This window comes from Canis lupus, chromosome 24, assembly GCF_011100685.1.
Source record: "Canis lupus familiaris isolate Mischka breed German Shepherd chromosome 24, alternate assembly UU_Cfam_GSD_1.0, whole genome shotgun sequence".
In the NCBI taxonomy this organism is placed as follows: Eukaryota; Metazoa; Chordata; class Mammalia; order Carnivora; family Canidae; genus Canis; species Canis lupus.
The window spans coordinates 16,904,665-16,928,705 of NC_049245.1; the positions used below are offsets into that span (position 1 = coordinate 16,904,665).

The window sequence follows — 24,041 nt, forward strand, 5'->3', positions numbered from 1 at the left end:
CATGAGAGATACAGAGCGGGAGTGAGAGAGGCAGAGACACAGGCAGAGGGAGAAACAGGCTCCATGCAGGGAGCCCGACGTGGGACTCGATCCCAGATCTCCAGGATCACGCCCTGGGCTATAGGCGGCGCTAAACCTCTGCACCACCCGGGCTGCCCAACAGGGGCTTAAAAGTATCATAAAAGCTTAGCAAAGGGATCCCTGGGTGGCGCAGAGGTTTAGCGCCTGCCTTTGGCCCAGGGTGCGATCCTGGAGACCCGGGATCGAATCCCACGTCGGGCTCCTGGTGCATGGAGCCTGCTTCTCCCTCTGCCTGTGTCTCTGCCTCTCTCTCTCTCTGTGTGACTATCATAAATAAATTAAAAAAAAAAAAAAAAAAAAAAAGCTTAGCAAAATCCATAAAATGGGAAATATATAAAGGTTTACTGTTCGGAAAAACTTAGGTCCTATCACCTTCTGAGATACCATCTTTCATGAAGGAATTTTTGGACCATTGTGTGGGAAATAATGTTGGCCAGGTAAAACCTTGTCTGCTCCTTCCACTTGACCTCTCCATGGTATTCAACACAGCTTTTCTTTCTTCTCAAACACTTGTTATTTCAGAATTTGGTCTCACACCACCCTCTTCTGACTCTTCCTTGGTCTCCTACCCAGTGTCCTCCCCTCCATCAGCCAATTCCAATCAAACACAGGCACTTATCATGGTCAAGTGTCAGTTCTTGTCCTTCTTAATGTAAAGAAGCCCAGAATTCAGAGGTGCCATGAGTCAGGAGGAACCATGTTTATCCTTCACCCCAAACACGGAACAACAAAAGTGTTGCAATGAGTTGCTTCTAATGTAAGATCAGCTCAGTCTCTCAAAACTGAAAACTTCCTGTTGATGAAAGCAGACAGAGAGCATGCCTCATATCCCCCTGATAATGAATGTCAATAAGCACAGTAAGGAATAAAACCATGATCTTTTAGGCAGAAATAGTAGGGACAGGGACCAACCACAGATGAGATTTCAACAAATTTCTGGATAACAAAGTAGACTAAAAAACTAAGATGGAGGGGATCCCTGGGTGGCGCAGCGGTTTGGCGCCTGCCTTTGGCCCAGGGCGCGATCCTGGAGACCCGGGATCGAATCCCACATCGGGCTCCCGGTGCATGGAGCCTGCTTCTCCCTCTGCCTGTGTCTCCGCCTCTCTCTCTCTCTCTCTGTGACTATCATAAATAAAAAAAAAAAAAAAAAAAAAGAACTAAGATGGAGGAAATAAAACAGAAAGTGTAGCCAAGAGTATATACTTGAAGAAGGCTCCAGAGAAAGTAAAGCCCTCTGTCCTCTGCTACCCCCTGGAGTTGTCTCTGGACTGAGATCTGATATATGAGATGTGGATGAGATTTAGGAGGTTCAGCTCCCTATCCACTCAACCTAAAATGAAGCCTATCAAGCACCAGGTCCCATCTAAGCACAAAGAGGTCTCAGACAAATTCCCAGTCAGGAGAAAGGCAAGGCAAGACACTGCTACTCATTCTTTCCTTGTCCAAACGGGAAAGCTTATTTGGGTTATCCTGCCCCCTCCATCCTGTCCCTCATCCACAATTGTCCTTGAAGAGAAGAGGGACAGAAGATAATCTTTAGTACATAGTCCCCTGACTCAGTAAGACTACTGGACATCAAATTGTAATACAAAACCCTGGGCCACCTACAAGGACTTGCAACTAAATAGGCTTGGTGTCACCTGCCTTGGGAGGAAGTGATGTGTTCTGCAGACCAGAAGAAAAGACTGGATTAAGCAAGCACACCCTACAAACCCTCCCCAGTTAGTGTTTTCCTGGGAAGACACACACAGATTGTTAAAATGCAAACTTCGTAAAATGCACGTTTCTCAACGTGATGTTTTTAGTCAATGTTTACATAGGAAGCATCTGTGTCTCAAAAATCCATTTGACATTTTTTTTACAGACTTATTTATTTTTAGGAAGAGAGAGTGAAAGATGTTTGGGGGGAGGGGCAGAGAGAGAGGAGGATAGAGAGTCCCAAGCAGACTCGCCACTGAGCATGGAGCCAAACATGTGGCTTGACCTCATGACCGTGAGATCACAACCTGAGCCAAAATCAAGAGATACTTAACTGACTGAGCCAGCCAGAGATCCCCATTTGACATTCTAAACAAAACAGTGAGTGGGGAAATTTTTGAGTTACATTTCAAACAACAGTGGGAGGAGGTCAGAATCATTAGATTTCAAATCATTAGTCAAAATTCAAAAGGAATGTACAGTCTCTAAAATTACTGGTATTTGAGAGTCACATTGGCAACATATGTTTTATGAACATATGATAAGAGGCTTTATTTTAGAGAATAAAAAAGATCTGATGTCTTATAGCACCGTACAAAGAAATTTTTAATGTAACAATCAGGGGTGTAATAAAACTATATTCTGTAGTTTTTTTTCATCCTAAAGCATGGTCTACAAGAAGATGAAAGCTTGCCAGTTCAGGAAGCTCTACTACAACACCAAGCAAAGGCGACTGGGTTACCCAGTCTGATGATCTACCTGATAATGGATCCCATTATTAGGGTGACCATATAAAGTATCCTCCAAATTGGGACATTAGAGATCAAAGGAGAGTATCACCCACCTAATCCACATCCATTGGCAATGACTGCTTCAACCTTTCTCCTCCTTGGTGAATAACACAGTTCATTAAAGCTGCAGGTCTTGCCATTTTTTTTTTTTTTTTTTTTTTTTTTTTTAAATCTCAAGACCTGGGCAGCCCCAGTGGCCCAGCAGTTTAGCGCCACCTTCAGCCCAGGGTGTGATCCTGGAGACCCAGGATCGAATCCGACGTCGGGCTCCCTGCATGGAACCTGCTTCTCCCTCTACCTGTGTCTCTGCCTCTCTCTCTGTCTCTCGAATAAATAAATAAAACCTTTAAAAATAAATAAGTAAATAAATGTCAAGACCTCTTTACACTCTTAATTATTGAAGACAAGAGTGGTCTATGTAGATTACATCAATCAATACTTGCCATTATTAGATATTAAAACAGAAATTCCCAGAATACACAAGTGTGGTAGTTCCTCAGGAAATTAAACATAAAATTACCATATGATCCAGCAATTCCACTTTGGGGTCCATGCCCAAAATAACTGAAAGCACAGATCCCAACAGATATTTGTACACCCATGTTCATGGCAGCACTATTCACAATTTGGGTCATTTGCAGGTTGTGGCTACTATAGAGAACACTGCTTTCAATATTCTATAACTTGTTTTCTAGTGACCATTATGAACATTGTGTACAGATTTCTATCAGGTAATCACCTATGAATGTTCATAGGATTTGTGTAAAGTAGGTTTTATTTTCTGTTAAGATTTTATTTGAGAGGGATCCCTGGGTGGCGCAGTGGTTTAGCGCCTGTCTTTGGCCCAGGGCGCGATCCTGGAGACCCGGGATCGAGTCCCACGTCGGGCTCCTGGTGCATGGAGCCTGCTTCTCCCTCTGCCTGTGTCTCTGCTTCTTTCTCTCTCTCTCTCTCTGTGTGTGACTATTATAAATAAATAAAAATAAAAATAAAAATAAAATAAAAAAGATTTTGAGAGAAAGAGTGCACACATGAGGGGGTAGGGGAGAACAGATAGAAAGGGAAAGAGAATCTCAAGCAGACTCCAAGCTGAGCACAGAACTCAGCCCAACAGGGGGCTCAATCTCACGACCCTGATCATGATCTGAACTGAAAGCAAGAGTTGGACACCCAAAGGATGGAGACACTGACACCCCTATACACAGCCTTCAGTAAATATTTACCAAACAGTTTTCCAGAGTGGTAATACCAGTTCATACTCCCACAAACAGTATGTGAACTCCATATATTTGCTATCTCTTAGTATTTTCAGTCTTCTGAATCTTAGCCATGCTGGTGAGTGTACAGTGGAATCTCACTGGAGGTTTTAATTTTCACTTCTCAAAAAAAAATTTTTTTTTCACTTCTCTAATGACTAATGATGTCAAGCACATTTTCATATATTTATTGACCATTTGAAGAGCACATTTTTTTAGTTCTCTTTTTCATATATTTAGTTTGTAGGCTTTCCATAGATTCTGGATATCAGTCTTATGTCATATTTTTTATTATCTTCTCATCTGTAGAGTTCTTCATTTAGTTCAAAAAACATAAGTTCTTGATTTTAATTTAGCTCTATTTACCAATGGTTTCCTTTATAGTTAGCATTTTTATTAAGAGTTCTTAAATATCACTATACCATTATCACACCTATAAAAATTAACAATTCCTTCACATTAAATCTCCAGGATTTGGGCAGCCCTGGTGGCTCAGCAGTTTGGTGCTGCCTTTGGCCCAGGGCCTGATCCTGGAGACCTGGAATCGAGTCCCAGGATTGAGTCCCACCTCAGGCTCCCTGCATGGAGCCTGCTTCTCCCTCTGCCTGTGTCTCTGCCTCTCTCTCTCTTTCTCTGTGTCTCTCATGAGTAAATGGATGGAATATTAAAATCAATCAATCAATCTCCAGGATTTGAATTTATCCAAAATTTTCTAGTTTTTTTCTTTTCATAGCAGTTTGAATGAGGACCCAAATAAGGTCCAGAAATCATTAATACACCTTATATCTTTTAATGTGCAAGTTTTATATCTCTTGCTCCCCCTTTTTTTATAGTGGGGCAAAATGTCTCCTTGTCATGTATTTTCTAAAGTACTGGACAATTTGAAAGGTGCAAAGTGTACGCTGTGAATTCCCCCTCCCTCCTCCCCAGTGCTCCACAGAGGCAGCCTCTTGAGCCAAGTTGCAGTGCTCATGAGTGCCTCCTGTTGGTGCAGGACCTGATATGTCCTTCCAAAGTTAGACATCTATTGTTACCTTTTGGCAGCAAGTCATTTGTATTAGGGTCTTGCAGGGCCAGCCTAGGGCTCCTCTGTGATGACTCTACTGTGTTTTTGAAAGAGCTGTTGAGATGTGGGATTTTCTTTTCTTTTTTTTTTTAAGATTTTATTTATTTATTCATGAGAGACAGAGAGAGAGAGAGAGAGGCACAGACACAGGCAGAGGAAGAAGCAGGCTCCATGCAGGGAGCCCGACATGGGGCTCAATCTTGGGTCTCCAGGATCACGCCCTGAGCTGAAGGCAGCGCTAAACCGCTGAGCCACCCAGGCTGCCCAAGATGTGGGATTTTCTGGCAATAGTCTTTGCTCCTGGGTCCCTGACATTGAGGGGATTTCTGTCATGGACTCCAGATTCTTTTTTTTTTTTTTTTTTTAAGATTTTATTTATTTATTCATAGAGATGCGGAGAGAGAGAGGCAGAGACAGAGGCAGAGGGAGAAGCAGGCTCCATGCAGAGAGCCTGATGTGGGACTCGATCCAGGGTCTCCAGGATCACGCCCTGGGCTGCAGGCGGCGCTAAACCGCTGCGCCACCAGGGCTGCCCGACTCCAGATTCTTTAGTGGGCGATTCTCAGAGCCTCCTCCCCACAATCTGTGTCCTGCTAGTCCTGGTGGTTTCATGACATCCAGGACATTCCTTGGTGCATATCCCTCAATCAGTGACTATCTCAAATCTGACTTCTCTTGCTCTAGACATTGACCCTCCTGTCTCTGCAAGTAGAATCAGATCTCTAAGTTGCTTTAGCTTTAGAGTACATTGTTCTCTATGTCTTCTCTCTCATCCCGTCCAGGTCACAGATTCTAGCCAGGTGTTACCTGTATTCCTTATCTGTTGCTCCTGAATATTTCACGTGTTCAGCACTATTGTGAAATCTTCTAATTGAGTTCCATCCCTTTAGGATTTGTACCTAGTCACCTCTAGTCCATCTGTCCTTTCTATCTGCTAACAGCTCTGAAACCACCCTATAAATGATAAGGAAAAAAAGAAAAAAAGAATTCTGGACATAGAAGACAATACAGTCTTCTCTCTTAACCAGTCTCTCCTCTTGTTTGGTGCCCCTGTGGTGTCAATCTTGGCTCCTGCTATTTCCAACTCCTGAGTTGTGCTCTTTGTCTGTCACCCCTCTCCCTACCTCTACTTATTTAAATCTTATTTTCTCAAAATCTGTTTTAGCTCTTCTCCATCTCATTATTTCATCAGGCATATATTTATTGTAGAAATCACAGAAATGTATACATATGAGAATGAAATCCACCTATAATCCCATCATGCAGAGCTGTTCAAATGCATGCGGCTGCACCTGACTGTAATAGTAGTTACCACATATGATCTGATAGCTTGCCTTTTTACGCTGTCAGAAGCATATTCTCCACATCATTAAGGTTCGTTCTTCATAAACAGTATTTCAAACTTTTTCTTATTACGAAGAAACAGGTGAAAATAAAAGATATTCATTGTAGAAGCACCAAAAAGAAAAGAAATCACCTTAAGCCTGACAATGAGAGATAACCACTGTCATTGATGTTTTGGTGTGTAGCCTTTCTTTTTATATGCACTGCACAGTCCTGTACTATGTATACTACTGTTTTAGAACTCATTTTTTACTTAAGAATATGCTCTAAACATTGTTCAAATCTGTAAACATTTAACCACCATCATTTTTAATGGCTATGTGTCGTTTCATTGTGTGGCTGTGCCTTAACTTATTGAATCAATCAGGGTTTTTTTGGTTTTTTTTTTTTTTCAATCAGGGTTTTAAGTTGTTTTAAATTTTTTGCTATTATAAGCAAGCTGCAGGAAATACCCTTGTTAAAACAAAACAAAATGCAAAAACCCCTTTCTGCACATGGTGTTCTTAGAGAAATTCTATGTTTAGAACTGCTGATTTTAAGAAGGGATGTACATTGTCTAAACTTTTGATACAATTAATGTATTTCCTTCCTGCAGTAAATTTGTAGCCACCCTAACTGCATGAGAGTGTCTATCTTTGTGGTTTCTCCTCCCCCACAAAGACATATTGAGTATTCACTTGTTTCCTGATCTTAGAAGAGGCATTACAGCCTAGTAGTTACAAGCACAGACTCCTAGTTGGACTAGTTGGTTTATAACCTGGCTCCCCCCAATAATTTGCCTCAGTTTTCTCTTCTGAATAATGAGGCTTAGGATGAAGTTATTCTGAGGCATTATTATGTTTTTTGCATAGGAACTGTATCTTTGAGTAACCAAATAGTTGATTAGAAGTTTTACATTTCTTTCTTTTTTTAAAAAGATTTTAGGGGCAGCCCGGGTGGCTCAGCGGTTTAGCGCTGCCTTCAGCCCGGGGCATGATCCTGGAGACCTGGGATCGAGTCCCACGTCGGGCTCCCTGCATGGAGCCTGCTTCTCCTGCCTGTGTGTGTGTGTGTGTGTGTGTGTGTGTGTGTCTTTCTCTGTCTCATGAATAAATAAAATCTTTTAAAAATAAAAAAAAGATTTTATTATTTATTCATGAGAAACACAGGGAGGCAGAGACCTAGGCAGAGGGAGAAGCAGACTCCCTGCAGGGAACCTGGTACGGGACTCGATCCCAGGACCCTGGGATCACTAACCTGAGCCAAAGACAGATATTCAACCTCTGATCCACCCTGGTGCCCCTAGAAGTGTTTCCTTATTGAACAAATGGAAAAAGAGTGATACAATATTAATATATTCAACTCCCCAGGGAATTGATAGAATGAGACCATAACCATCAATGCTACCATCAGACAGCCAGATATCATGTATCTCCTGATGGAAGTACACAATACAACCAATGGAGCAGTCTTGTCCAAAAATCATACCTGAGCCTGAACAAGATGTCCGTTTTATGTACTAGTTTACAGGAAATTCAAGGGACAGGAAAACACATTGAAAAATATCACTGGACAAATGACAGGAGGGTCAATGTCTAGAGCAAGAGAAGTCAGATTTGAGATAGTCACTGATTGAGGGATATGCACCAAGGAATGTCCTGGATGTCATGAAACCACCAGGACTAGCAGGACACAGATTGTGGGGAGGAGGCTCTGAGAATCGCCCACTAAAGAATCTGGAGTCGGGCAGCCCTGGTGGCGCAGCGGTTTAGCGCCGCCTGCAGCCCAGGGCGTGATCCTGGAGACCCTGGATTGAGTCCCACATCAGGCTCTCTGCATGGAGCCTGCTTCTCCCTCTGCCTCTGTCTCTGCCTCTCTCTCTCCGCATCTCTATGAATAAATAAATAAAATCTTTAAAAAAAAAAAAAAAAAAAGAATCTGGAGTCCATGACAGAAATCCCCTCAATGTCAGGGACCCAGGAGCAAAGACTATTGCCAGAAAACCCCACATCTTGGGCAGCCCGGGTGGCTCAGCGGTTTAGCGCTGCCTTCAGCTCAGGGCGTGATCCTGGAGACCCAAGATTGAGCCCCACGTCGGGCTCCCTGCATGGAGCCTGCTTCTTCCTCTGCCTGTGTCTGTGCCTCTCTCTCTCTCTCTCTCTGTCTCTCATGAATAAATAAATAAAATCTTAAAAAAAAAAAAAGAAAGAAAAGAAAATCCCACATCTCAACAGCTCTTTCAAAAACACAGCAGAGGGATCCCTGGGTGGTGCAGCGGTTTAGCGCCTGCCTTTGGCCCAGGGCGTGATCCTGGAGACTCGGGATCGAATCCCACGTCCGGCTCCCAGTGCATGGAGCCTGCTTCTCCCTCTGCCTGTGTCTCTGCCTCTCTCTCTCTCTCTGTGACTATCATAAATGAATAAAAAAATTAAAACACAGCAGAGTCATCACAGAGGAGCCCTAGGCTGGCCCTGCAAGACCCTAATACAAATGACTTGCTGCCAAAAGGTAACAATAGATGTCTAACTTTGGAAGGACATATCAGGTCCTGCAGCAACAAGAGGCACTCATGAGCACTGCAACTTGGCTCAAGAGGCTGCCTCTGTGGAGCACTGGGGAGGAGGGAAGGGGTAATTCACAGCATACACTTTGCACCTTTCAAATTCTGAACCATGCACTGCCTAGTCAAAATGACACAATAAAGTTTAACTTTCTTGAAAAGGTCACTCAACTTGGTAGGCCCTATGCCATCCCTACTGTTGGGGCAAAGAGCATGAGAACAAAGATTGGGGACTGGACCGGCAAGCTGCCTAATGGAACCAGCCTACCATTGCTGGCACTGCACCACCCTGCCACCAGGCTTGTAAGGCAAGAACTCTGCCCAACACCAAGAGCAACTTGGTATTTTTCCAAGAAGACTCTGGCAAAAACACTAATCAAGAGTCAGGGTCTCTATGTCTCTTTCACAAATCAGAAGCAGTATAGCACATGAAAGTCTCTGCTTTCTCATGCCCAGTAGCCTCCAGCACCAGTCAGGAAAGTCGGGGAGGCTGTCACAGCACAGGAAATAAGAAACCGTGTGCAGGAGAGTTACTCTGCAAGCCTACTAGAAATGCAAACAAGTTTAATATACTCCACTGGTATAGATCTGAGAACAGAAGAAGAATGCACAGATCAGAAACACAAGAGTCCTCTTAGCAGCAGTTTTGCTTTTCAAGGTCAATCAGGGTCTGGAAGCAGGTGATCCTCCTGAGATATCCTCAAAAGGTCACAGTGCCTATGTAATTGACCTCACATCATCTCATCACATAAGCATTTCACCATCTCACATCACAAGAAGGGTGAGTACAGAACAATATTTTGAGAGAGAGAACACACTCACATAACTTTTATTATAGGATATGGTTGCAATTATTCTATTTTAATATTGTTAATCTCTTACTGTGCTAATGTACAAATTAAGCTTTTTCATAGGTTTATGTATTTTAAAGATTTTATTTATTTATTTATGAGAGACACAGATAGAGAGGCTGAGATATAGGCAGAGGCAGAAGCAGGCTCCATGCAGGGAGCCCGATGTGGGACTTGATCCCAGAACTCCAGGATCACCCCCTGAGCCAACGCAGATGCTTAACCGCTGAGCCACCCAGGCGTCCCAGGTTTATGTATGTATAGGAAAAAAAAACACAGTACAGCTAGGATTCAGTAGTGATCTGCAGTTGCAGGCATCCACTGGGGTCTTGGAACAAATCCTCTACAGATAAGGGATGGGAGGTGGTACTGTATTGATGTTCACATTCTTTCAAACACTTTATTTTTTTAGACTTTATTTATTTATTCATGACAGATACAGAGAGACAGAGGCAGAGACATAGGCAGAGGGAGAAGCAGGCTCCATGTGGGGAGCCCGATACAGGACTCAATCCCGGAACCCCAGGGTCATGCCCTGAGCTAAGGCAGACGCTCAACCACGGGCCACTCACACATCCCTCTTTCAAATACTTTAAAGGATAATTATTTGCATCCTTTTGCAACATGAAATTAGTTACAAGATTCATTTTTGTGCATTTAGTTCTATTTCTTCAAATCAATGGAGAAAGAATGGAATATTTGAAGCCAAAACTGGTATAAAATCCTGAACATTTTCTTATGAACACAGACACCAGCCCTTCTTCAGAGCTAAAGGGACTGTATACAGCAGACACAGGATTCAGTGAAGGTTCTAAGGAGAAGGTATGCTGAATACTGAGTGACTGATTACTGCTGGAACAAACAATTCTGATATTAAAAGTCATCCGGAAAGCAACCTCATACGCAGCTCAGTGTGAGGAGCCCACACCACACTGGGACTTTCTTTCAAGGATACTCGAATGGTGGCCCTCAGGGATGGAGACTCCAAAATACATAAACCACCAGTACCTGGGAAAATTGGACCTAATCAGCTTTTTCTGCCAATTTTTTTCCCCTCAGAATCTCCACATTTACTGACAACTTGCACATATACATGTGCACACAAATTTTGAACACCTTTGCTATTTTTCTGATTTTTGTAGCCACATAAGAAAAATAGGTGATATGTGGGCATGCTTTTAAAGTCTGTAAATTAATTCTGTACCTTTGCAGGCAGCATTATGCAACATAATGAGAAAAAAAATAGTTAGGAAACCTTCATACCCTATGACCCGTATCTCCCTCCAAGGAGCTGTGTGACCTTGAGCAAAGAAACTCTCTGGGATATGGTATCCTCCTCTATCAAATAATGACCTCTAAGACCCTTCTAGTTCTAATAACCAATGAGAACAATTTAACATTTTTAAAAGATACAAATTCTTCCAATGAAATATCACAAATGTGTACAAACACAAAACATCTCAAACCAAATCAGTTTTTAAAAAAATATTTTATTTTTAAGTAATCTCTACACCCAACATGGGGCTCAAATTTATAATCCCAAAATCAAGAGTTACATGCTCTACCAAGTGAACCAGCCAGGCACCCCCAAAATTAGCTTTTTAAAAAACCTAATGAATAAAAAAGCCTAATTTTAAGTAGTCACAAAATGAGAGTTTATAAAATTATACACTTTAAAAAACTAAAATAAAATTATACACCATGATCAACATAAATAAGAAACTTAAAATGGTGGATTATGTAGAAAATCTTGTAATTTCTCTCCCTATTTAAGAACCATAGCCAAGGTTTACTAATTTTTCGATACCTGAAGTATTTCTCAATATAAAAACAAAAGAGTTGAAATAGAGCATTTCTCCTATATCTGTAGTTTTATAGCTCTTAAACTAAGATTTCATTATTTCAGTAATTTACTCTTAAAAATCAGAAAAACATTTTTAATTATTCACCACTATCCTAAAATAGATTATCACCAGTGCAATAAAGGGAAGATAATTGTGTATGGCAATGCTACTTCTATCTGTGTTTTGGAACACTAAAAAATTTGGCCTGAAAACATACATCACAGAGTGCAAGCCCTGTCTATAACACTTTCCTTAAAAAGTGATGAATAGGGAAAGACTATTCCAAACATTCATAACTTGGTGATTTAATCCTCTTACAAGAGTGGAAGGTGAGGGGCACTTGGGTGGCTCAGTGGTTGGGTGTCTGCCTTCGGCTCAGGGCATGCTCCTGGGGTCGAGTCCTGCATCAGGCTTACAGCAGGGAGCCTGCTTCTCCCTCTGCCTATGTCTCTGCCTCTGTCTCTCATGAATAAATAAATCTTAAAAAAAAAAAAAAAAAGAGAGAGAGAGAAGGTGAATGTGATTTTTTTCTATAAGAACCCTAGGTGGCTTGGGATCCCTGGGTGGCTCAGCAGTTTAGCGCCTGCCTTTGGCCCAGGGCACAATCCTGGAGTCCTGGGATCGAGTCCCGCGTCGGGGTCCCGGCATGGAGCCTGCTTCTCCCTCCTCCTGTGTCTCTGCCTCTCTCTATGTCTATCATAAATAAATAAATCTTAAAAAAAAAAAAAAAAACTTTATTTCAGCCAGAAACAGTCTTAGCTAATACACCATCACAATGTGATGGCTTCTGCCCTATTTAACATTCATATTAATTTAAACCACAGGAGTATCCTCTGAAACACATGCTATCCTATCACCTCCATTTTAGGGATAGACAAACGGAGGCTTTTATACAAGTGCCTTGCTCAAAGTTACACAGCTGGTAAGTGGCACAGTCCCTGCACCTAACGACCACCTCCAGTTAAAAAAATTTTTTTTTCCCCTGTTAAAATTTAAACTCCTCTTTCTAAACAATGTCATTATTTCCTTCCCAGGCTGGTCTATCTATCTACAAAGGAAGCCTTGAGACGAGCAGAGCTCTAATTTAAGTAGCACTCCAGCACCTAAATACAGCAGAGCCTTCACTGTAACCTCCAAAACAGTCTCCTGAAATGCCAACCCAGACATAAATTTTAAGATGCCGATCTTTTGGCCCATGTTTCATCCTTTTCTGTCCTAACCTCCATTGGAAAAACATGGTTGGGCAGAAGGAGGATCATTCTCAAAGCTTAAATTCCAAGCTTCTTAAATTTGGCAACAATACTGTGCTTTGGGACTTTAAAATTATAAGCACGGTTCCCAGAGGAAAACATTTCCTTTATTAGCAATTGGCTTTGAAAATTCCATTCTAGGATGCTAAATATAACAAAATACCTTCTGACTTCTAATAAACACATTCTCCAGACTATTTTGAAACTAATGATTGTCTGCTTATTTACAAAACAATTTTGCCACAACCATTAAGCAAATGGAACATTTTAAAGAATCCTTCAAGTTTGTTCCAGTTCTTCTAATGAACTGACCTGATAATATTTTCTGAATTTTTCTATGAAAGAAGAAAGTTCTCATTTCACGATTCATTTTTTTTTTTTAAGATTTTATTTATTTATTCATGAGAAACACGGAGAGGGGCAGAGACCTAGCCAGAGGGAGAAGCAGGCTCCATGCAGGAAGCCCAATGTGGGACTCAATTTGGAGACTCCAGGATCACGACCTAAGCCGAAGGCGGATGCTCAACAGCTGAGCCACCCAGGCATCCCTCACGATTCATTTCTTTAAAGAGATATCCTTGTTTTATCCCAATTTCCTTAAGTTTTAACACAAGAACATCAGCAAAACAAGAATCATGGAGATAGGTTTTTTAAACTATGAAACAGAGTAAACATTTTTAAAGACTCTATACATTCATCAAAGGCACATAAAGCATTTCACAGTTCTTAAAATGTATCTTTATTATTAAAAATGCCATACACGGTAGTTCAGAAATACTGAGTGACAGGGTGAGGAGCTGACTGCCTTGTTGTGGGCTAATGGACTACATCAATCAGGCTTTTAACCGAATGCAGTAGCCGCTGTGTTTTAGGGAACAAGCACTTAGTAGAGCTCACAACCCCAGTCACTCTGTCATTGTATAAGTGGTTTAAATGCAGTTGCAAACATTTAAGGTACCTTCAGCTGGACAGCTCCTCATGGTCTCCCTACCTAAAACACGGAATATGAAAGTAATTAAGACTCAAATGGCACTTTTTCTCTGGGAGATGGATCCAAGGAGTTGAGTGGGAAGGGTAAAAACTTTTCACCTCATAATCCCATGGGGGCGGGGGGGGGGGGTGGTGGTGGTTTTGTTTTCACCACTAAGTATGTCTATGACAAACAGCTTTTCAAAAAAAATATATCCCACTAGCTACCATGCCTTCTTTTGTCTCCAAAGTTCCTTAACATTAAGTCTCAAACAAGGCTACGCAATCTCTAAATATCTAAGGGGCACCTGGGTGGGTGGCTCAGTGGTTGACCGTCTGCCTTTGGCTTAGGTTGTGATCCAGGGGTCCCATATCCCCCCCTTAGCAGATTCACAGGGGGCCCCCCATCAGGCTCACAGCGGGGAGCCTGCTTCTCCCTCTGCCTATGTCTCTGTCTCTCATGAATAAATAAAATATTTTTAAAATCTCTAAACACGCACCAACATGTATATGCAGGGTAGGGCAGAGTTCTTTTAGGCCCAACCAGGATATTTAATGGGAAGCTAAGAGAGTTCAAAGTACCTTTCTCTACAAATGACTCCTAAACTTGCGCTGAAACCCTAAATTTTCTCCAAAATGTATTCTAAAAATTAATACGAAGAGTTCTCCTTGAAAGATCCACTATTAATAGCAGCAACAAAAAAACTTGTTTAACACCCTATTATCCTTCCCCCAAAACATGCCTCCTAGTATAACTACTCTGTTGACACCCTGTCCCCAAAATTTGTGCTTTCTCCCTTCCTGGTGTTTCCCTAATGTCCCTTTCCTCCAGTTATCAAAACCTCCAAGCTGCATCCGTAAGTGGGTGCTGTGAGGCCCAGTGTCGGACAACAGGGATTGGTGGCAACAGCCGTTCCTCAGCTCCCAGCCCCGTGTTAATCAGGCGGGACTATGATGGCAGGTCCTCCAATTATGCACATTGACCTGAAATTCAGGCTGTTAGGAGAAACCTTCTGGTTTTTAAAATAGCATGCGAGGGATGCCTGGGTGGCTCAGTGGTTGAGCGTCTAATTTTAGCCCGGGGCCTGATCCTGGGGTCCTGGGATCGAGTCCCGCATCAGGCTTCTCCCTCCGCCTAGGTCTCTGCCCCTCTCTGTCTCTCATGAATAAATAAATAAAAATTTTAAGAAAAAAATAAAACAGCATGAACCAAAGAACACATGTGCAGGCCACCCGCTGGCAACCCTCGAGTTAACCAGCGTCTTCCATTCCGTCCAGGCTCCCTCAATCCATCCTTCGCATCACTGCCCGCTCAGCTTACCCAACACACGGCTCCTGAAGCCAAGTCCCAACCCTCCTGCTGTCGCTCGACGTCCACAGAGCCGCTCTCCGCCGTCCCCAACTCCCCTGCACAAACCCTTCACTTCAACGAAAGGTGTCTCCTCCCCCCCCCCCCCCCCCCAGCGGCGTCCCCGCCAAGATGGCCTCTGATTTACCCTCCTGCTCTGCTCCATCAATGCCCACACTCGAGGCAGGAAACCCATCCTGGGAGTAACCCTTCCAACACCTGCGGACGTGAGTCAAGAAATCTGCTTATTTTAAAGCGAAAAGATTGAACTTTCAAGAAAGAATTTAAATCTCCTTAGAGGCAAATTCCAACGGCCTTCTCTGAATCGCCGCCTCCCCGCCCAAATATTCCCAAGGGGGAGCAGAGAGCTCTAGGCAGGCTCAGAGGAGGCTCCTGCCAGTCCAGGCTTTGCGGGGTCCCGCTGCCTCCACCCCAGGAAGGCCTGGGCGAGGTGGCAGACGGGCAGGGGACCCCCGCCAACCCTGCGAGGCCGGGCGCCGCGCGCTGCCTCCCGCGCCCGAGGGATGCCACCCGAAGCAGAGCCCGCAGCCGCGGTCCCGGCCGCCGCCCCCTCCCGCGCGCTCCGCCGGGGCGCTCACCCAGAGACCCGCGGCGCTGCCCAGGCCCCGGGCCGACAAAGGGTCAGAGAGCGAGCGTGCGCTCCGCGCGCGCCACCCGCCAACATCCGGGGGCGCCAACCCCGCCGCCGCCGCTACCTTGTCCTCCGGCGGCGCGTCCGGCTCGCGGGCCGCCCTCTGCCTCAGCTCGGTCATGCTTGGGGACCCCGGCGCGACGTCGCTGCAGGGGAGCAGCGCAGCCGCCGGAGCGTGCAGCTCAGCGCGGGCGCGCGCGGACTCCGCTCGGCCGCCCTGCCCCGCCCCGCGCGAGCGGCTCGCAGGACCCACCGCAGCCGGGCCGCGGGCGGTGGAGCTCGGCCCCGCCCAGCGCCGCCGCCGCCGCCGCCGCCGCCCTTTCACCCGGGCGGAGCACAGTCGGCCCGCTCCGCACCGGCCAGCTCTCCCCTCCAGGGAGCAGGACCCCGGAGCGAGCGCGCACGCGCACCGCCGCCACCGCGGCTCCAGCGACCCACCAATGACGCGAATCCGTCGGGGAGGCGGGGCCGCGGGAGGCGGAGCAGAGCGGCGCGCTGAGGCGTGCATTGGGCCAGCTGCGCGAGGAGGCGGGCGTTCCCGAAGCAGACGAGCCAATGGGAGCGCCGGGCTGACAGCGGACTGGGGGCGCAGGCACTCGGGGTCCTAGAGGTAAATCGGGTGCCCCGGGGGGCGGGGCGGCATCCTCCGAGCTCTCCCCTGCTGGGTGCTTGCTGCTCTCGGCTTGGGGTCCTCCGTGGCCGCGGCTCGTCCCTCACGTGTACAGAGAGACACTCGTTAGGTCCTCGAGTGGAAAAGCCGAGGGAGCCGCGCTGTGTAGGAGGAGAGACTCACGTGATAAGGAAGCGAAGCCCAAACTTCAGTCGGCTTGGCTTTGGCTTTGCCAATCTGTCTCTAGCAATTCCGGAGTGTTAGATAGGCTAGCCTCTGAGCTAAGTAGTCGCCTCATCTCATAAAGAGAGAAGTAGACACGGTGTTTATTTTACAGATAAGATCTTCCGCGGTTTTTCAAACTTCTGCCTCCTGGACTGCTGAAAGAGCTTTTCTTGGACAGGAATGCCGGCTGCCTCGTTCACAGGGGATCCCCCTGTGTACCGGACATATCCTTAGTACTTGAATGGATTTAAAGATTCTCCTAAAGGAAAAGGATCGACCAAGGTCTCGTAACTACAAAGACATTGCCCGCTAGGAATTAGAACACAGATCTGTTAGTTACCAAAGCCCACGACAATCATTGTCCATATTGCCTCGTTCAAACATCGCCTTCAGCGGTTCTTATTCTCTGCTTTACGAGGGGTGTGAAACAAGCATGAGATGGGGTCCCTTCCTGTAAGCATACCGTCACTGAACCCAGAGAAACGCGCACACGTAGGAGTGGCGATTTCATGTCAGCGATTTTGTCCTTAGCCGTGGCTTCTGGATAAAGTAGTGAGAATTCTGAGAAAGGCATTCTATTTTCTTGATTTCTGTAAGTATAGCCCCAAGTTTCTGTAACAGTACTTCACAGTGACAGTAGACTAGGTATGGGGTGTGCTTGGTTTCCTACCCACAGCATTGCACAAAATCTTGGCGGGCTTTTTGTGGGAGAACAAACAGACCGCTCCTTCCAGGCCATAATTTTTAGAAAGCTTTGCTTTTGTATTTTATTTTGTCTTTTGCTTCAATGTTATTTATAAAAAATAAATAACATAGTAGTGGTCATTTTAAAGCTCTTTTAATCTGTTGAGGACTGTGTGACCATCATATGACCAATGTCAGTGATTGCTTCTTCATCTAAAGATCAGACACCTCTTGAGTAAATGAAGCAAGGTTTATTACCTAAGAGATGTAGAAGGATGTCAACACAGAGAAAGCCACAAAGGTCATCCTCTGACATAGAGGTGTTAGTATCCAGATCCTCACGGTTAGGGTACGTAATTATGAAAGGTACAACTGAGTAAGCATTGCATCAGTCCTTCCAGCTCAGCTGTTGACTTTCAAACCCAGCCTAATATAAAGGAGGCTGAAGAGCAGTGCATAGCAATCAGTTTCAGAGTGTACGGTATGATTACTAGGGTAGATAAACCCCTACAATTTGGCCTGAACAAATTTCTCAGCCATTGCTCTAAGCCCTTCCAGGCTAACTGAGCTTAAACCAAGTACATATCTAAAGTGCTGTAGAGAACCAAGGAGCAGGTATTCAGACCACTGAAAGTCATACTAATAGACCTTTAGGCAAGCATTAGGTTCTCTCTCTCTCTCTCTCTCTCTCTATATATATATATATATATACTGTAGATATATATATACTATAGAAAGAAATTAAAAGTAAGGATCTCCCCCATCTCCACCCTGAAGAAAAATTTTGATCCTTTACATTACCTTACACCTGCTCCTCTATCCCTGAGTTTTCCCTTCTAGCCCTCATATTAGCTCCTTCATGTAGCGTCATTTCTTTCAGGCTTGTGGCTTATCTTGTTTACAATGACTTCTTTTCATTACATTCCTTGATTAGTTCCCATTATTTTTAGACGTTATTTTGATTACTTGATATAACTAGCAAGAAATTCTCAAGTCCCCCAGAATGTTTGGGCTGTGAGTTCAGTATAAGTGGAAAGCTATTGTTGTAATTATTATTCTATAATAAAAATTATTTTATAATAAAAACATTTGAAAACTGTATTAGTACAAACAACAAGAAAATCCTTCAGTTCCCTGAATAGTGTTTTTCATCTCTTAGCTGGGAAGAATTGTCAATAAACAATTCCTTAAACAGCAACTTCTTTTAAAAATTGTCGGGATCCCTGGGTGGCGCAGCGTTTTGGCGCCTGCCTTTGGCCCAGGGCGCAATCCTGGAGACCTGGAATCGAATCCCACGTCGGGCTCCCGGTGCATGGAGCCTGCTTCTCCCTCTGCCTGTGTCTCTGCCTCTCTCTCTCTCTCTCTCTCTCTGTGTGTGACTATCATAAATAAATAAAAATAAATAAAAATAAAAATATAAAAAAATAAAAATTGTCAATAAATAGGTGTGCCTGGAAGGCTCATTCCGTTAAGCATCTTCCTTTAGCTCAGGTCATGATCCCAGCGTCCTGGGATCTAACCCCACAACAGGCTCCCTGCTCAGTGGGGAGTCTGCTTCTCTGGCCCTGCTCTTGTGCTCATGCTCTCTCCAATAAATAAATAAAATCTTTTTTAAAAATTGTCAGTAAACATAAACAGACTATCTGCTTTTTATCTTGCCCTTCAACATTGCCCTTTCAGTATTTACTTTGACAGATGTTCTCAGATAACTAAACTTCCTCAATTTAATGAGGCAACATACAAAATGGAATTGAGAGTGTGCTCTGCAGAATTGTCAAACTTCTTAAAGCTTCAAAAATGCAAATCCTGCCCTCCCACAAACTTACAGACGTACTCAATCATTAGTCCATCTAAACTAGAGTCTAGATGTCGGCAAAACTCTAGGTCTCATTTTTTCAAACCAATAGTCTATGTAGGGGCGCAGGTGGCTTTAAGCAAATATTCATCTATTGATCCCACATGATCCCACATGAAACAGTACTACTCAGTCTTGATTATTTATCAGAATTATCTGGGGAGTTTCTAAAAGATAGTAATGGACCAACTAAATAAGAATTTCTAGAGATGGAGCCTAGAGAAAATAGGCTTTTTTGCTGTTAATCTTCTTGGGTGTTTCTCTTTTTTTTTCTTTTTAAAATTTTATTTATTGAAGAGACAGAGCACTAATAGGGGAGAGCATAGGAAGAGAAAGAAGCACACTTCCCACTGAGCAGGGAGCTCGACACAGGACTGGATTCTAGGACTCTGATATCATGACCTGAGCCAAAGGCAGATACTTAACTGACTAAGCCACCCACCGGCTCATCCCCAGGTGTTTCTAATGGGCAGCTAGACTTAAGAATCACTCTAACATGGATCCCTGGGTGGCGCCGCGGTTTAGCGCCTGCCTTTGGCCCAGGGTGCGATCCTGGAGACCTGGGATCGAATGCCACGTCGGGCTCCCGGTGCATGGAGCCTGCTTCTCCCTCTGCCTATGTCTCTGCCTCTCTCTCTCTGTGACTATCATAAAAAGAAAAAAAAAAAAATCACTCTAACAGATACCACCTTATAAGGAAAGTTGCCAGAAATCATATAAAATAGTTTACGGCATTTTCTCTCCAAACATTCATTAACATTTTCTTTTTTTAAAAGATTTTATTTTGGGACGCCTGGGTGGCTCAGCAGTTGAGCATCTGCCTTTGGCTCAGGGTGTGATCCCTGCATCAGGCTCCCTGCATGGAGCCTGCTTCTCCTCCCTCTGCCTATGTCTCTGCCTCTCTCTGTCTCTTGTGAATAAATAAATAAAAGAAATTAAATAAATAAAATAAATTAATTAAATTTAATAAATTTAATAAATTAAATAAATTAAATAAATAAATGTCTCTCACAAGAGACAGAGAGAGACAGAGACATAGGCAGAGGGAGAAGCAAGCTCCCCACAAGGAGTGTGAGGCGGGACTCAATCCGGGTGCGGGTGCGGGGGAGATCTCCACTTGAGCCAAAGGCAGAAGCCACCCAGGTGTACCTCATTAACATTTTCTGATCAATACATGTCCCACGAAGAAAATTTGGAAAATGCAGAAAAGCATAATGGAAAACATTAAAATCATTCATGGTAGTATCAGCCACAGGTAATTAATTACTATTTACATTATTGCATTTTCCTTCTATTTTCCATGCACTTGCACCTAGTATAACAATTTTAGAAAATTGGAATACTACTATTTATAACATTTCATAACCTGACTTTTCTGTTTATCATTCAGTGCCCTTTAAGAATGGTATTTGTTTTTTTATTCATGAGAGACAGAGAGAGAAAGAGGCACAGGTAGATGGAGAAGCAGGCTCCATGCAGGGAGCCTGACATGGGGCTCCGTCTCCGGTCTCCTGGATCAGGCCCTGGGCTGAAGGCGGCGCTAAACCGCTGAGCCACCCGGGCTGCCCTAAGAATGGTATTTGAAAGGCTGTTTAGTATTCCATGTTATAGATTTAACATAATTTACCAATATTTTGTTAGACCTCAGGGTTATTTCCAATTTCAGAGGAATTTTTAATAATTCTACAAGAAACATTCTTTTGTTTGTTTGTTTGTGAGTAGGCTCTAGGCCCAGCGTGGAGTCCAACACAGAGCTTGAACTCACAACCCTGAGATCAACACCTGAACGGAGATCAAGAGTTGGATGCTTAACTGACTGAGCCACACAGATCCCCCCCTATAAGAAATATTCTTAAACGTGCTTCATCTTGGTAAGTATCTCTAATTACTTATTTAAGAAAATATCCTAGAGGTTGAATTTGTGTGTCAAAGAATAAATAAAATTTGAAGGCTTCATACACATTACCAAATTCCCACCAGAAAAATTACAATTTATACTGTAATCTTCAATGCATGAAAGTGTCCCCTTCCTTGATTTCTTCCTAACAGTGAATGTTTTTTTTTTTTTCTAACAATGAATGTTGACACAATTTTCATTAATTTGGTAGATTAAAATTCTGTCTCCCATTAACTTACTTTTGTATATTAATGTGGCTAACCATTTTGTTCATATACTTACTAAGACTGAGCTTTGGACACTGCAAGCTAGCTACTTCTGGCTTTTGTTTGATGCATAAAGTCCTCTTTTTTCTTGATCAGTTTGACTTAGCTTCTCTGTCATGAAACTTAAACTGTACTAACCAACACAATGCTCTTAGCCATACTGAGTTTTAAAACATATGTAGTGGGGATCCCTGGGTGGCACAGTGGTTTGGTGCCTGCCTTTGGCCCAGGGCGTGATCCTGGAGACCCGGGATCGAGTCCCACATCGGGCTCCCGGTGCATGGAGCCTGCTTCTCCCTCTGCCTGTGTGTCTCTGCCTCTCTCTCTCTCTGTGACTATCGTAAATAAATAAATTAAAAAAAAATATGTAGTAAAAATAAATAAATAAAATAAAACGTATGTAGTCATTCCTTAGTTTTATGGAGGCTTTCCTTTTATGTTTAGAAGCCCATAGCAAGATCTCATGGATATTTACCAAAAGACTTTCACACATTATATTGGGTTTATATTTATTTGAAAAAAAATTTTAAGATTTTATTTATAAATAAACTCTACATTCAACATAGGGACCAACCCCAAGGTCAAGAGTCACATGCTCTATTGACTGAGCCAGTATGGATTTGAATTTTGAATTTATTTATTTGAGTTTTAATTCTTTAATCTATCTGGAATTTATTTTGGTGAACAGTTATTAGGAAGAGTCTATACCTTTATTATTTCCTAAACATTTAATCAATTTTGATAATTCACTTAATACATTGTTTTTCTCACTGACTGGAATAGCACCTTTACCAGATGTTAAAGTGATCCTTTTAAAACACAAATTAGATCATGTCAAAGATCTTCTGATAATTTTCTCTCACACTTGCAAAGTCCTACAAGCTCTCCTACTTCCCTTTGCAACCTCACCTTGCACCAGTACCCCTTTTACCAATGTGTTCCAGACATATCAATCTTTGAGTTCTATTATATGTCAATTATATCTCAATAAAACTGAGGGAAATTACCCATAAAAAATATCTTCGAATTCTAAAATGAAGTACTATCTGCACATCTTCTAAACATGCTGTCCTTTTTCAACATATTATTCTTTCAGCCCAGAATACTCTTTCTTCCACTCTCCAGACAGCTAGCTTTTCTGGTAAAATCCTACTACCTAAGAGGGCCTTCTACAACAGTCATTGCCCTTCATATATCCTCATTTCAACTGACCATGTGCAATGTGGGTACCATATGGGTGGAGTTTAATCACCATTTAAAATGTCTTCAAGTTGATTACACTTAGATCTAGCATTAAACCAAAATGTAATTATGTAAGCAAAAAACCAAGAAATAGAGTAGCCAAATATACATTTATTATTAGTGAAGCAAATGTTCCTCCTTGGAATGAACAGATTCCACATTTTGCAAAGGAATGGAGACTCCAAGAGAACTAAGAAAGGAAAATAAAGATGGATAAAACTATTATGTTTTGATATTAAAATGTATGCAAAGGATAGTTGATCATACATAAAACATGAAGGTCCCCCTATCAAAATTTACCAATGGGAAACCATCAACAAAATGAAAAGGCAACCTACTAAGTGGGAAGAAATAATTGCAAATCGTATAAAGGATATAAGGGGCTAATCTTACATAACTCAATAGCAAAAACCAAACAATCCAATTTAAAAATTGGGCAAAAAATCTGAATAGACATTTTTCCAAAGACATGCATATAGCCAACAGGCATATAAAAGATGCTCAACATCATTAACCATCAGAGAGATGCAAATCAAAACCACAATGAGCTATCACCTCACATCTATTATCAAATAAACAAGAAATAAGTGTTGACAAGGAGATGAATAAAGGGAACCCTTGTGCACTTTGGTGGGAATGTAAATGGTTGCCCCCCATGATGGAAGTATGAAAGTTCATGATGGAGTATGAAAGTTCCTCAAAATATTAAAAATAGAACTACGATGTAATCCAGCAATTCTACCTTGGGATAGTAATCCGAAGAAAATTAAAACACAGGGGCGGCCTGGTGGCTCAGCGGTTTAGCGCCGCCTTCGGCCCAGGGTGTGATTCTGGAAACTCAGGATGGAGTCCTACATCGGGCTCCCTCCATGGAGCCTGCTTCTTCTTCTGCCTGTGTTTCTGCCTCTGTCTCCTCTGTGTGTCTCTCATGAATAAATAAATAATCTTTTTTTAAAAAAAAGAATTTGACAACCAAAACAAATTTTAAAAAAATGAAAACACTAACTTGAAAAGATAAATATATCTGCATGTTCACTGCAGCATTGCTTACAGCAGCCAAGCTATAGGGACAACCTGAGCATCCATTGATGAATTAATGGATACAGAAATTGTCATATGCACACATATACACATCAGAATATTATTCACCCACAAAAAAAGGATGGAATCTTGCCATTTGCAACAATATGGTTGGATCTTGAGGGCATTATGCTAAGTGAATAAATCAGATAAAGACAAATACCATATGATCTCTATATGAAACCTAAAACAAAAGCAAAAACAAAAACCGGAGCTCACAGATGGAGAACAGATGGGTGGTTACTAGAGGTGGGAGTGGGAGAAATGGGTGAATTGCTTTCTTGTTTTTGTTCAAAGTGACTTTAAAAACTTTTTTAAAAAGGGGGTGGGGGGGGATCCCTGGGTGGCACAGCGGTTTGGCGCCTGCCTTTGGCCCAGGGCGGGATCCTGGAGACCCGGGATCGAATCCCATGTCGGGCTCCCTGCATGGAGCCTGCTTCTCCCTCTGCCTATGTCTCTGCCTCTCTCTCTCTCACTGTGTGCCTATCAT

At 43.0% G+C, this 24,041-nt stretch overlaps 1 protein-coding gene and 1 long non-coding RNA gene across 2 annotated transcripts in view; one reads left to right on the forward strand and one right to left on the reverse strand.

Annotated features, from left to right (window-relative positions):
* CDS2 (CDP-diacylglycerol synthase 2) overlaps positions 1-15,942 on the reverse strand; it is a 61,987-nt gene extending 46,045 nt beyond the window's left edge. Inside the window, 1 exon segment of the mRNA XM_038571680.1 lies at positions 15,757-15,942. Within this exon segment, the coding sequence (XP_038427608.1) occupies positions 15,757-15,813 (57 nt within the window). The 5' untranslated portion in view covers positions 15,814-15,942.
* Positions 15,943-16,166: 224 nt separating this feature from the next.
* On the forward strand, positions 16,167-21,519 carry LOC106557696. The gene is made up of 3 exons (XR_005377643.1): positions 16,167-16,302; positions 16,640-17,119; positions 20,789-21,519. It is a non-coding gene; the product is annotated as an uncharacterized LOC106557696 (long non-coding RNA).
* Positions 21,520-24,041: the final 2,522 nt, after the last annotated feature.